Source organism: Glycine max, chromosome 9 (genome assembly GCF_000004515.6).
Source record: "Glycine max cultivar Williams 82 chromosome 9, Glycine_max_v4.0, whole genome shotgun sequence".
NCBI classification, from domain to species: Eukaryota; Viridiplantae; Streptophyta; class Magnoliopsida; order Fabales; family Fabaceae; genus Glycine; species Glycine max.
The window spans coordinates 46,177,163-46,192,583 of NC_038245.2; the positions used below are offsets into that span (position 1 = coordinate 46,177,163).

The 15,421-nt window shown below is 30.4% G+C and overlaps 1 protein-coding gene and 1 long non-coding RNA gene across 3 annotated transcripts; both read right to left on the bottom strand.

Annotated features, from left to right (window-relative positions):
* Window positions 1-4,740: 4,740 nt before the first annotated feature.
* On the bottom strand, window positions 4,741-5,802 carry LOC121172781 (uncharacterized). The gene is made up of 2 exons (XR_005886423.1): window positions 4,958-5,802; window positions 4,741-4,874 (listed from the first exon to the last, which is right to left on the bottom strand). It is a non-coding gene; the product is annotated as an uncharacterized lncRNA (long non-coding RNA).
* A 266-nt stretch (window positions 5,803-6,068) lies between these two features.
* Window positions 6,069-11,075, bottom strand: CGS2 (cystathionine-gamma-synthase). Of its 2 annotated transcripts, NM_001250643.3 has the most exons (11): window positions 10,482-11,063; window positions 9,999-10,102; window positions 9,827-9,900; window positions 9,565-9,733; window positions 8,475-8,534; window positions 8,164-8,367; window positions 7,973-8,059; window positions 7,780-7,887; window positions 6,928-7,023; window positions 6,674-6,792; window positions 6,069-6,486 (listed from the first exon to the last, which is right to left on the bottom strand). In NM_001250643.3, the coding sequence occupies exons 1-11, from the start codon at window positions 10,945-10,947 to the stop codon at window positions 6,363-6,365; spliced, it is 1,611 nt and encodes a 536-aa protein (NP_001237572.2). In that variant the 5' UTR covers window positions 10,948-11,063; the 3' UTR covers window positions 6,069-6,362. The 2 variants fall into 2 exon arrangements, with proteins under 2 accessions (NP_001237572.2, XP_040860774.1); XM_041004840.1 differs by lacking the exon at window positions 6,069-6,486 and having other exon boundaries at window positions 6,749-6,812; window positions 10,482-11,075.
* Between the last annotated feature and the right edge of the window lie 4,346 nt (window positions 11,076-15,421).

Sequence of the window (15,421 nt, forward strand, 5' to 3'; positions counted from 1 at the left end):
TAAACTTTTGAAAGATCAAATTGTGTCTAAACATTTTAAAATTAATACTTAAGGTATTAATTGTTGAAGTTTAGCCTAAATGCTTCTTTAGACTAAAAAAATTAGACACTTTACATGCATGTCATTTCTTTGACTATTTTTTTCTTGGTGCAAGAAAAAATTTTAATTTTTTTCCCTAAACGCTTGTTTTTTGTGAAAGATTTATTTTTTAGGAAAAACTTAAAATTTTAACCATCCTTCTTTATGTTTTCCTATCTTCAAAATGTACTTATGATGAATGATTTTTATATTACTTTTTTATAACAGATTTTTACATTGCTTTAATATAATGAGAGCTGGATAATATATCACCTACCCTTTAACTTCATTTTTTTTTTCAATTTAAGAAAAACAGTTTATTGTTAACCAAAATTTCATATAGTTTTTTAAGGCTCCATATAGCTTCTTAAATTAAAGAGAAATAACTCATTAATGTCAGTTCAGTGGGGGAGATTTTTTTTTTTTTGAGATGTAATGTTATTTTTTTATGAGCGTGGGGAAGAATTTAGGTGGCTTGTACTAAATCCTAATTCAAACCTTGTGTCCGTCATTGTAAACTTAAAAAGAATTTAAAAAAAAATATCAAAAGCTGAAATATTAAAAATGTACAAGTTTAATCCAATTATAGAAATTTCAGCAAAAAAAGAAATCCAATTATAGCAAATATAGTGCTAATCCTAAAATAGAAAAAACGAGACCATGTAAAATTCCCGAAAGAAATCTTCTATAATTATATTTGTTTGTTAAAAACAATTAAAAGGTCATTAAAATTAGTACGTATTTAAAAATTACTAAATTAAAATTAGTATCCTAAGGAATAATATATATAAAATAAACTACTATGGAATATGTATTATATGGTTTAATTTTATTTGACCAACCACATAAGTAATATAACAACCAAAACTTATAATCTTATATAACAGCTGTTCAAAACTATAAATGTATCTTCATATTTTAACATTATTGTTCTCCAAAAAGAACATTTGATATTTAATATGTTCATAATTAATTTGATAAAGCTCATCACACATTAAAATTCTTTAATTTCTTAGATTAATAATATTATGAAATAGATAAAATATATTTGGCTATATTATTTATTGAAAATAAAATATTAAAACTATTACATTTAGTTTTAATAAATGATTTTACAAGTAAATAGTTAGAAAAATAATATAAAAACTAATCATTTTCTCGTAAAAAAATTCTTAATTTTTTATTTTAGTTCCTGAATTTTTTTAACTTGTCAACATCTTTTAACTTTTTTTATATCCTTACTTTTAGTCATTGTAAAATTTAAAAAAATTAAGAAATTAAAGGTATAGATAAATTAAAAAGACTTAAGGAACATTGATAAATAAAAAAAAAATTAATGACTCAAAATAAAAATTCTAAAAAAATTAGATACCAAAAAGATAATAACCCTAAAAAATGATCATTTGTGGGATTCGCTCTTCATGGCTAAAAGAGAGTTAGGGAAAAGGGTGAGGTTGTAAAGGAGAAAGTTGTATGGCTCATAATTTTATTTTATTTTTTGAAATCAACCAACTTAATTGATTCATTTCATTCATGACTTACAAACTCCACAATATACATAAAGGTGTGTAATGAAATGTTCTAAGATATGCACAAGATTTAAACGCCCTAATTAGAGCATGGACAAGTAGGTTTACTAAATGACTCATAGAGTCATAGTTGAAGAGAACAAATTAGACTATATATATAGGGGGAAAAAAGTAGGCACAAAAGAGTTTTAAATTATAAGTTGAAAAAATGATGATTAGAAATGCAAATTAATTTGTAAGAGTTGTTTAACAAATTTTTAGAAGTGTATTATAAAAAATTGCTTAAAATATATAAAAAAAAAAATCAACCATGCCCTTATGCTACTCATAAAATAATTATAAATTTGATTTAATTGGTGGTGACTAATGGTGAGTGTGTTATATCAATTTGAAGGGAAAGAATGAGTATAAAGTATGGATGGCAATGGTAGAAGTTTGATTGATTTATTCATCCCATGAGTAAGATAAATAGTATCTCAATAAATATTAAATATTATTACGAAATATTTTAATTATACAAAAACTAGGTATTAAAATAAATTTTAAATTTTAATATAATGAATATTTTTATTTTTAAAAAATAATTTTAGTTTTGTTTTTTTAGGTAATACTCTGAAAAAGTTATAAGGGTGTGTTTGGTTTGCATTTTCATTTCCTATTTTCATTTTCTAAAAACTATTTTCATTTTAAACAGATTTAGAATTCTGAAAATATGTTTGGTTTGACTTCTTATTTTCTGTTTTTAAGAAATAAAAATACTGAAAATGCGTTTTTTAAAAAGAAATATATTTTTAGATTTGCTTAAAATTGTATTTCTTGTCATCGTGTTTTCATTTTAACCAAAATGAGGTTCCTGATTTCAATTGAAAACGAGATTTTATAGTTTTCAATTTTTTATTCGTTTGAAAAAATATTTTTACTAAAAATGTTTTTAAAAATCCAACTAAACGCATTTTCATCACTATTTTCTATTTCCAGTAAATATGAAAACATAAACCATACACCCCTAATATTTTCTATAGCTTCAATCATAAAGATTTCAAATACTCAAATTCATCATAAATGTAGTTTGGTGACACAGCGAGAGGATAGTGTTTCTTTGTCTTTGCCATTTTGTTTGATTCTATTTTTCACCCCACCCCCGTTCGACACCACCTGTTGCATCTTTTATGACAGAAGGAAATTGTCATTTTGTGTTTTGAAATTAGAATGGGACTTTTGGTCGATTTTGTCTTCCAAGATAAAATTAAAAAACAAATTGCATTAGAAAAGTATCACCTGTATCTTATAAACTTAAATTTTATAGAGTAATTTAAAAATATAAAATGTTTTTATCCCTCTAAGAAAAATTTAAATTAGCTTTTGTTCTCCTAATTTTGTGTTGTACTAACTTAGTCCCCCGTAAATTCAAAATGTATTGGTATCTATCCAACTTATTGACTTCGTTAGTCCCATTGCCTATGTGGCAAACGAAGATATACATGTAATTTTAGAATTATTTTTTTATTAATAATTTGACCACATAATTTCATTATAAATTTTGGAAAGAAAATGAAAAAAATGAAAATGTTAATTGGGAACGTGAGAAGAAAAATTCTATTGGTAAATAGAAGGGCACACAACGAACCATTTTGGTAAATAGAAGGGCACTTAATGAACCAGACTTGAAACTTAAACCTTTCCTTTTAAAAATCGGTATAGACTTGAAACTTGTTAAGTTTTTAGAAGTTGTTCAAAGCCCTTTAAGCCATATATAAAATAGCAGAGGTTATTCTTAAAAATAATAATAATAATAACAAGATATGCGATAAAAATACTAGATTTTAAAGAATCAACTCAAATCAAAGATAAAACAACTAAAGCGTGTCTATCAACAAAAGAATATTTATTAATAGTATTTATAAAGTAAAAAAAAAACCCTTATGTTGATAAAAATGATACATATTTTAATAAAAAAAAGTCCAACATATTTAAATTTTTTTTTGAAAAAAGTTACTTTAAGTCTTGCTTATAATTGGATCCGCCTGAAATTTTATACTACATCATTTTTAATCTAATACTACACATTTAATTTTTAGTATCTAGTCAAGAGTTTTACTTCACAAGATTGTTACAAGTATTGTTTCATTCAAGTCTCTTTAATCTTTATCTTTAGGCTCAGCACAAGTTTTTTTTAACTTACTTTTCCAAACAATCACTCAAGTATTGTTTCACAACCAACCTCTTCAAGTTCACACTCAAATATTTGTACAATCAAAGCCTCTCTAGGATTTCACTATTTTCACTTAGAAAAGGTTAAAGGATAAATCTCATTGGCTACTTCATCTTAGAAAGACAAATGTACAAATAATGTTTAAGTCTTAAATTTACACACAAAGTTTACAATGAAAGTTTTGATAAAGAGAAACAGAGTTGAATTTTTAGCAAAGATTTTATCATCATCTTTGTTCCTCTAGTATTTATAGGCATGCATAGATTGTCTGTTATAAGACACTAAGACGAGAAGAAATATGAACATTGAAGTAGGACTGAACAAGAATTTCCTACCCATACGAAACTCCCTAAACCCACTAGGAAAACATGACTGTTTGTGGAATCTCCATGGCCACCTTCAAGCATCGTCGCGCTACAACCAACCACCATGAAGTCTCTCACACACATGGGCCAACTTGGCCCGAGTCCAGTTGGGCCAATGGGCTAAAAGAGTTGGGCCAAAAAAACTTGATTCTATTTAAGTCATATTTTTACAACTTTGACCCTAACTATTTTACGGGCTAATCAGGTGGTCTATTTGATAAGATCTATTTTGACGCTCTATATGTAATGAATAAGTGTGTGAGATAAAATAAAAAAAAGAAGAAGTGAAATAATCAAATAGGATAAAATATAAGTGTTTCTTTCTTCAATTCCTTTCCATTTAACAATTAAAACTTATATGATTTTTCAAGTTTTTTCTGAATTATGTGATTCGCATGAATGATATAAAATTACATAGACTCGTTCAAATACCATAAGATTTATCTTATGATATGATTTGGTAAGTAGCCAAATTGCATTGAATCATAAGATTCAAATCTTTAATAGCAAGATTCTGATAACTATGGAGTAGAAGATATATATCGTGATCCCCATCTTTGAAAATCCTGTCTCTGAATATTCTAGTCTTCATTTAACAATTTGTGGTGGTCACAACAAGATGTCCACCAGCTAAATAGGACTATGCTTCCCAGATGCCATTATCACATTGATTCGGTCCCCTTCAGTGCACTGATTCATAATTACAATAAACCTCGTTAAATGATAACAACACTTGACAAATTACAAGATCTTAATATACTCAACACACAAACCTTATCTTCACCTCTAAAACCACCGTCGTTGGGTTTCCAAAGAACTCACTTGACGAATCTCGTACCAACTGATGGAAAAATTTATTTAGCCACACTAATAACTGACATTTCATTCACTAAACCACCATTTTGAAAAAGTAAACCACTACTATCATATAGGAAACTTTTAAATAAATCTCTAAAAAATTTAGTTGTTTCTTCTAGGTCCTTAAACTTAATTTCTTACCCTCCCATAAAGTAAAACATGTTGCAAGCATTCCTAAAAAAATGAGATCTGTAAATACCTACTCTAGAATAGGATTAACAAATTATAAGTCTTTAAGAACATTAACGTGTAAAGATTTGTCAATTTTAACTATATTTGAGATGGTCAAAATTACATTTTTCATTGTCTTTTATGATTGGATGCGGAGTAAATGATTAAATTAATCTATGAAATCGTTACTTGATGTCATTTTAGTCCTTTTAAGTAACAAAATTTAAAATATAAAAACTCTTAAAACTGTAATATGTCACTTATTTTAATTTGTCTGTTAAGTATTTTTGTTTCCTTTAATAAAAATGATGATGTGACACATTAAGTGGTGATGCAGCATGTTTATAAGACATGTGTATGTCATTTTTTATGAGTGCGCCACTTATTAAAATAGTTCATAAAATTATAACATAATATCATTTTAGTTTTTGAAATTATTATGTGATTTCAGTGTCCTAAAATCATAATGCCATATTTATTTCAATATAAATCTCATATAATTTGTAAAATAATTAGTATCAAAATCAATAATTTTATGAAGATGTCAATCCTTTGCTTCGCATCAAGCCAAAGTAATCCAGAAAATCAATAATTTTTATCTTTAATTGCATAACAAACAATTAAATGATAATAACAAATTACACAATCAATTTATAATTTTTTTATTTTTACTTAATATATTATAAAATATTAAAAACATATTCAATCGATATCAATAATTAAATATAGCTACACTTCGGAACAATACTTAACCATTTTTAGGTGTTAAAGCATTTGAGGGAAGGAGAACACCCTCTTATTATATTGCATCATGGCAAAAAAATTGATGAGAGAAAGTGAATGAACGATACTGTGTATACATTCGTGCAAATTTCACACGAAACTGCTTTCATACCATTTATCATTTTCCAATTCTCAGATATCCTGCTTTGATATTTGTAGGAAAAACGGGTAAGAATATCATCAAATAGAGGTTTCAATTTCAACAATTCATCACAAGTTTCATAACATCCAAATTAGAGACCATTCATCTTAACACAATTCCAACAGAACATTAGACGATCAAAATTCAATTGAATCGCCAGATGTGATAACAAACAAATAGCACAATTATAAAAGAAAAAAACTTGGGTGAATCAGGAAAACTGTCTATATAGCTTCCAGAGCTTGCAGGACATCAGCCTTCAAATCCTCAAAATCTTCAACTCCAAAGCTGAAGCGAACCAGGTTGTCATAAATCTTGTACTTGGCCCTTTCTGACTGAGGAAGATCCCTGTTGCACAATATGTTGAAAATTAAATTAAATTAACAAAAACAAGGTAAACTTTGACACTATAACAAACCAAAAGGACCAGCTAAAGATGCTTTCACCACAGGGTCACATTCAAGTAGAGGACCATTCCCTGTGTAGTGTCAAAATCATCAACATGACAAATTGAACATGGAATCCAAATGAGTACCAGTAAGACAAAATAGCAGGTTGATCCACAATGCTCTCACAGCCACCAAACGAGGCCGCAATATATGGGATTTTCAATGAATCAATAAATTTTATTGTGGTATGTAGATCTCCATCAATCTGCAATATTGGCAATTTAACTATAAAAAAAATATGGCACATGATGTTATCCAATACACCATTCTTGATAAAAGAAAAAAAAAATAGTGTTATTAGGAAACCACATGTTTGAATAGCAACTTGTCAAATTCCCACCTCAAAACTGACAACACCACCGAAACCAGTCATCTGCCTCTTGGCAAGCTCATGTTCAGGGTGACTCGGCAAGCCTGGATAGTAGACCCGCTTCACCTGCCAATAGTAGTATGTAATTAAAGCCAAGTCACATCAGATACAGGACTCAATCATGAAAATATTTACATATTGAATCTGTAAAATGATAAAATGGTATAAAAATATGCATTAGATAATAATGGTGTCCAAACAGAAAAAGAAAAGATACAAACAACTGATTTGATAATTCAAAAAGAGGAAAAAGAAAAGAAAGAAAAAAAGGAAGAACCTAGAGAAGAATACAGTTTTGTTTCAAGAGAAATTATGCCACAGACATACTTAGCATCCATCCTAAAAGCTACTATCAAAAAAGTAATAATACTTAATTACTTACTATCATTAACATACAAGATAATAGCAGATCAAGGGATGCACATTTAAGTGCATCACAACTCACAACATAAAAAATTCAAAAGAAACCAGCACCTGCACTCTTGGCACAGCTTAGTACACATTGTCCATCATCCTATAACCACATACATTTAGTGTACATATGGGGGGTAATACACGATTTTTCAACATAAATATGTTGTTGATGAACAAGAGGAAATGGCATATTAAACATATACTTCATTTTACATAGAACACAATTCAACCATCATTATACACAAGTCATATGTTAACCATTCATTTTATATAATTGAATGCAATTGAAACATACTTATACACACATGCTCATTCAACAGCTTTAAATATTTCAATTAACCAAATAATAAATTATATTAAATAGCATGGAGAGGAGGAAAGACAGTGTGCATATCAATGCCATGATACCTTGGGATGTGCCTCTAAAAGTTTGGCCATCCTCATTCCTGTTGAATTCTGCTGCTGTACACGGAGATGCAGCGTTTTCATGCCTCTGATGAATAGGTATGCAGCATTCTGCAAAGAAATTGGCACCATGTTAGCCACAATAACAAATTAAGATATCCTTCCATGGAGGCTCGGCCCTATAGAAATCACTTACCGGGTTAAGTGTACCACCCAAAACATGGTGCAAAGTCCGAATTTGCGAAACCACCTTAATTGAACCACTTATGCAACCACCAAGGACCTGAAAGAGGAAAAACATTCCTTGATGCTTAACTATGAACTACTGAAATAGTAAAATTTGTGTTGTTTCCATCAAACTAAATTTTAAAGAACAGGCTGACTTACATCATGATGTCCACCCATGTATTTTGTTAAGGAGTGCAGAATCAGATCAGCGCCAAGGGCAAGGGCCTTCTGGTTCAATGGAGTTGCAAATGTACCATCAATACAGAGCAAAGTCCCCTTCTTGTGGCAAAGCTCTGAAACCAGCTTAATATCAACACATCTCAGGAATGGATTGGTAGGAGACTCAGTGAAGAATAGAGACACCTGCACGATTGTATAATACCATATTAACTCTAGACCATCTATTAACTACAAATAAATCAATCAGAGAATTCCATAAAAGAAAACCAACTACTCTCTCCAACACTAACATTGTGCTGCTCCAATGCAGATTCCAAGGCTCCAACATCTGCTGGATCAATTACAGTGGTCTGTTCATCAAAGGGAAAGTATGTTACATATATATGACAAATCTATAACAATTATAAATTTATAATTGCAAGGGCCCAAGACAACAGTAAAAACCTACCAGAAATAAACACATTGAAAATGTCAAAAGTCCACCTTATGTCCTTATTCTATCAACTGACAAGTAGATTCGCATTTAAGATATCCATTTCAATTTTTCAGTTGAAAACCAAGCAAATTTTCAGTGAGACATTTATATTAGGTGCCTCTAATAGTAATCATTATATTCTAGGAAAGACTACAACAACATCAATAACTTCATTCCAGTAGGTGAGGTTGGCTCTATGGATCACACATCGCCTGCTATTAGACTTGACCAAAAACCATATTCTCAGTAATATTATTCACCATGAGATTTCTTTTAATAATTTGAGTAAAATTATGCATGCACAAAGAATTTTGAACAACAGAAAAAGAAGAAGCATTCTTTCAACAAGAAAAACTACTTCAAATATATCATACCAAAAAATATTAGTTATATATGAGTTTGTGAAGTTTATTTAAGAAGAATAGAAACAAAGCAATTAAATAGGTAAATAGAGTGCATGCATTGAACAATTGTGTGAAAGATAAAAAGTAGTTGAATAATCAAATAGGATAAATTCAGAAGTGTTCCTTCAATTCCTTTTCATTTAACTATTTAAACTAGTATGACTATTCAATTTTTTCACAATAATTGGTGAAAGAAAAGTTTAAATAATAATAAAAATAAAAATGAATCACACAATGAATGTGTGACTCATATCGATGATATAAAATTACACGGATTCATTTATGTACCGCAAGATACAAACTCATTTAAGATTCATCTTATGATATGATTTGGTAAGTAGCCAAATTGCATTGAATCATAAGAAAATAAGCATTCTTTGAATCCAAACAGGTTAAACAACTCTTAAGCTAGAGAAACGTGACAACATATGAAGCAGTTTCCATGCAACAAATACAAAATACAATTAAACCACCAAATGAATATATTAGAAGAACATTTACCGTGATCCCCATCTTTGGAAGAAAAGTCTCAATGAATATTCTAGTCTTCCTATAACAATCCGTAGTGGTCACAAGATGTCCACCAGCTGGAACCAGTGCCATAAACAGGACTACGCTAGCACACATCCCAGACGCCATTATCACAGTTGATTCGGCCCCCTCCAATGCACTGGTAAATAATGACAACAAACCTCATCAAATGACCCCAACACCTAAAACACATTACAAGATAATTAAAATAACAAAATCAAAACACACGAACCTTATCTTCTCCTCCAGAACCACCGTCGTTGGGTTTCCATAGCGCCCGTATTCATAACTCACTTGACGATTCTCCTGCCAAATGATGAGAAATTTAGCCACACCAATAACTGGCATTTACCTTTGTCGCATTAGGCGAATAAAAGCTTTAATAACAGTCCAAAGAACAGTACCTTGAAATCAATGAGATCAGCGGTTTTCTTAAAAAAGTAGGCAGAAGTGTTAACCACAGGGGTGGTAATTCCATCAGTCTCAATACCCCTACCCAGTCTTTCAGCTGCATTGCCCGAATTCAAAATCAATCCAAATTAAAACTAACTGCATTAAAATCCATACAAATTAACCAAAAACCCTAATCTAAATCCTAAATCAAACTTCATATAAACTAATAAATATACCGAGTAAGACAAGAAAAAGTATTTAATTCTGTACAGTACAAACAAAAAGCAAGAGAAAATCTCTTTCTTAAGCAAATCACATCCAAATGTAATGATTAATGAAAAATCAAACAAAACATAAAGAGATTGAAAAGGTACAATTTAAAGAATCATTATCCAAGGAAATCACATCTAATTTAATTAAAAAGTAATCGAATTTTGGAAAGTAAAACTTGAATAACAATTAATGACGCAAAAAAAGACAAGAATTTCACGTACCGGCATGAATCGTTTTGCTTGCATCGGATTTCAAAAATGAAGAATAAGAACTACTGTTTAACTGTACAGCCCCGTTCTCGTCTGCCGCGGCGGAGACAACGACGTCCTCGTTGGCGGCGACGACGACGGGGAGAGGCACCGTAGCGGCGTCCGTGGCGGTGGCCGCGGGCGGCGCCGGAGCCCCGGCGGCCGGAGAGTTGTCGCTGTTGTTCGACCACGAAGCGGCGACGATTTGCGCGACGCCGATGTTGCTGCAGTTGCGGCGCGCCTTGGTGCTTAGCTGGCGCTGGAAGTTGGGAGGGAAGCGGAGGATGAGGGAGGAGATGCCGTGAAACGCCGCGCCGGATCCTGCGGAGGAGCGGAAGTTTCGGCGGCGGAGGTTGTCGAAGGACGGCGGGGGGGGCGAGAAATCGGGATCGGAGCGGCACTCAAAGGTGAAACGCATGTGCGAGCTCGAAACGGCCATTTCCGTCGTCGTTTCAAGGATTTGTGTTGTGTTAGGTTTGTTTCTTTAGTTTTCTTTCCTTTACCCACTTACTCCCTCTCTTTCTCTCTCCTCTGTCTATCGCTACTCTTCCATTTGCGAAGGAATCCTTTAAGCCCTTTATATAAACAACAACAACAACACTTCCACAATGTTTACAATTTACGCGTGACGCGTCACTCCTTTGTCCTCTTCTTTTTTTTTATTTATTTATTTGGTATTGTCATAAAAAAAGAAAATTAAAAATGAGTGAAATAAATAATACTAGCAATAGAAAACGGTGAGATGAACATTTGTAGGTTTTATTTTAATTTAATTCAATTCAAAATTTTCATCTGAATTTATTCCTATTTCATTTCACTCTAGCTAGCACGGACTATGAGTTCGTGAAAATTTTTGCAACGTGTTGCGCCCATTGAATGAGAGTATGAGACGCACCGTTCGGAATTACAACTCAAGAGTGAGTCGATATTGAACGTAGATTTAAAATCGGATGGCTCGTGTGTTGGCAACTTTACCGACATACATCTTTTGTTGCTGGCAGGATGCGAAAGTCATAAACACGTCATTAGCTAATAAATTTGTTTATATTGAATTTTAATAAGAGGGACTGATTTTCGTTATGTGTTTATAGTAGTCTTTTTCATGATGATCAATGAAAAAATTAGTGGCTTAGTGCCATATTTTATTAAGAGTAATGTTGATTTATAAATTTTTTTTATTCGTATGAATTGAAAATAAATATTAAGATTTATAACAATTCACTCAATTTATTCCATTTGTTGAATTAAATTCTTCGGCCATTTATTGACCCTTTGTATATAATATGGTTTTTTAAATCATAATTTTTTATTGAGTAAAAATACCTAAAATATCTAAGCTAGATTTTTGACCTAGTATATTATATATGGTGACGGACTGATGCACTGCAGAAGCAAAAATATCGTATATCGAAGCTAGATTTTGACGGAGAAGCACTGGTATATGTACGACGTTATATATGTGGTATTTTTTTATTTTCAATTTTTTATATTGCTGAATCTTACATTAAAGTGTGGAAAATACTAACAATCTCACTCAATGACGATTAAGCAAACAGTAATTAATTCGTGAAAGGTGTGAAAATTGTGCATTGGGGTAAAAATGTGTTCAGTAGTTAGTTTTAGTGTCTTTCACTTTTCTAGGATCATTTTAAATTTAGGTTGAACACAAGTTGAAAATATATGAGTACTGAAAAACCTACCTTCTGGCGTCTTATTTAATCCCTACGAATAAAAAAAAAATTGAGTTGAACGAATTCAGTTTCGATACGCCATATTTTGTGTTCTGTCGGTCCATGCAACGAGAAATAGTTATTTTTGGCACTAATACAACTTACAATTAAACATATTGTTCTTGATAACTTGTGCAAAGTCTACTTTGGTAAGTTAGTTAGAGAGATTGGGAGGAGACAGAAACGAAGATTGTTCTTGCTTATCTGGGGTGTAAGTAGATTCTAAAAGGTTTAACTGCAGGAACATGTTGTAAAAGTGATTCAGTTATTGAGGAATGATGATTCTTAATACTAAAGGAGTTTGCTTCCCTCTCCCTCACACACAATTTTCAGTTTGAATTCGTCATTTGGTCAGTGACTCACGTATGTTTTCATTTTTTTTTTTTTCTCTTCAAATTTTAACGTTCTTTAGTTGCTTATTCAGAAACTGACTACTTTAATCCATGCATATAAATTATAATTAACCCTAGTTATACTTAAATAAGACACATGTACTTTAGAGTTTGATTGGACGTGGAAATTTAAAATTCTGAAAAAAATTTAAATATTTTAATTGAAATTTTTTTATTTTTAAATTTTTATGTTTGAATAAAAAAAATGTAAGGAGGAAAGAAAATAAATGCAAAGAGAAAAGAATATATGATTGGTGTGATATTGATGCGGTATGGGGAGTCGCAGGGGAACCGGGGTACGACGACGTACATCATCATACCCAACTCCTAGTATTCAATCAACGACACAAGGCATGGCCCAAACCCTCCGTATCTCGTGATAGACAATGACGGTTGCTCCCATGACTGACGGATGCAGTTCTATGTGTCCCTTACGTCTGTACCCGATCGACGTTCCGCGAGCTCAGATGATTTTTTTTTTGAAGGAAAGGATCGTTGTGAGGGAAGAGTCGCGAGTTCGAGGATGAAATTTTCGGAACTTTTCAAGGAAAAGAGAGGATGAAGGTTATAAAAGAAATACATGAACATTTTGGAAGATTCTTCTATCAAGAAGAAAATTTTAATTTATCACATTTTAGAAGAAAATTAAAATTTCACATTTTTAGTTGTTTAAGATTCTGTTTTAAAATTTCAAAAATGTAAATTCTTCGTAAAAAAAACATTCAAATAATGAAGTTTAGATTAAAGAAATTTAAATTCTCTGATAAATTATTTTTCTCAGTTAAAATTCTCTATTTAAACGTACTCTTAGAGAATTTGGGATAATTGTCTCCACAAATTTTTTATTTTTTCTTAATATAATATACATGTGGTTATAAATTATCTTTAAAATATAATTAAAAATTTAAATTATAATGAGTTTTGTTTCCAATAAATATATATATATATATATAACTTTGATATCAGGTTTTTTTATTGTTCATGATATTTTTTTTAATTTTATTTTTCATGTAATTTTTATCTTGTTTATGATTTTATTTATTCAATCATTATTTATGTTTTATAATTTTGATGTAAGTGAATTTAATAGAGTAATTAAGTTTTATGTCTCAAATCATTCATTTGTATATATAAGATGATTTACTACTTTATTTCTCCTTTTTATATTACCGTATTTCATAATAATGTTTAAAATCTAACCATAACAATAAAATTTATACTGGCATAGATTGTGAAGAAAATAGAAGTGGACAAATTTTAATAAATAATAATAATATATTTGTTGGACCTTGGTAGCACATGCACGGGCATAGATTGTGATTATAAATACATACTGTATAAAAATAAAAATAAAAGATTGTGATTATAAAAGTACATTCGTCCGGTATTTAATTAGTAAGCAACAGAGTCAAGAAATTGTGATGACTACTTTTAACATCTCCGAAAATGATGACTAATGATGATCGATGACGAGGACCACCATGACAAATGTATGGACACAGCATGCACCACAACAGTGGTAACAGAAAGACAAACTACAAAAAGGAGGATATGTGAATGTATGTGGCTGCACCTAAGTGTTAAGGGACCAATATATATATATATATATATGTTTGTGTGTGTTTGTGTGTGGCTATCATAGTCATGATTCAGCATAAAGCAATAAAACATAAGTGGACCCATCTACAAAAATCAATTATGACATTTACCCTACCCATTTTCTTTTTTCTGGTCAAAAGACAACATTAAATTTTAAATGCAAAAATCAATAGTGACATTTTACCCTACTCTTAAAGGAGTGACAATAAACAATGGAGAGCGATAATTAATGATGTACAGATTCTCTTCCACTAGCCAGTGAGTTTTAATCTTACAAGTTTCTGGTATGAAATCGTGTATATCTTTCATGGAAAACAATTTTGTGCAAGTTTTTGGTGGGATTATCCCCCTCCCCTTTATTAGTCATCCATAGGAATAGATTGGATTTGCCTAATTATAGATTTGCTGGTATGTGCTTTGGGTGCCAACCTCTTTGGGATTCTCAGCGTTAGCATGATGTTTTGCTTGCCAACCTCCATTTAAAAAAGAGTAATACAATTTTCTTTTAAATTTTCTAATACAATTAAATATTTAAAAATTGAACTCAACATTATTGATTAAGTTCATATAACACCATTTCAATTAATAAGATGAAACAAAGTTTTGATTTTATAGAAAGATCAAACAAAGTTGGAAAAATGATTTCATTACCAATTAAATGATAAAATAAGAAAAAAAAGGTTGATCAAATGTTTTCTTTTTTTCTTTTCAAACCAAATTATTTTAATTCATGAGCAACTCTTAAAGGTTTGATAGATAACGAATGTATTTGATCACCAATGAAAAAAAGTTTTTCGGCTTTTGTTAGGGTGAAAAGTGGCCAGAAAATGGAAGAAATAGACAGAAATTAAAGTTACATTATCTGCTGATGAGAAAAAAGAAAAAAGAACGAAGATAGGAATATTAAAAAGACAAAATAAAAATTTTACCCATTCAAACAAAACACAAATGAATTTTTAAGCACAAATGCAATTCCAATCCTACATCTCACATTTTTTTACTTATATTTTTTTTATAAAACAAATAACTTAAGACATGTTTTGTAAGATATTATTTTTTATTTTGAAGAATAATTTAAAAAAAATGTCATATTATTTTTACTTTATTTTGTGATTCCAAATATTTGTATTAAAAATATAAATTTTTTTAAATGTTTGGAACATCCCAGTCGTTCCCTTCAAACTGATCATAG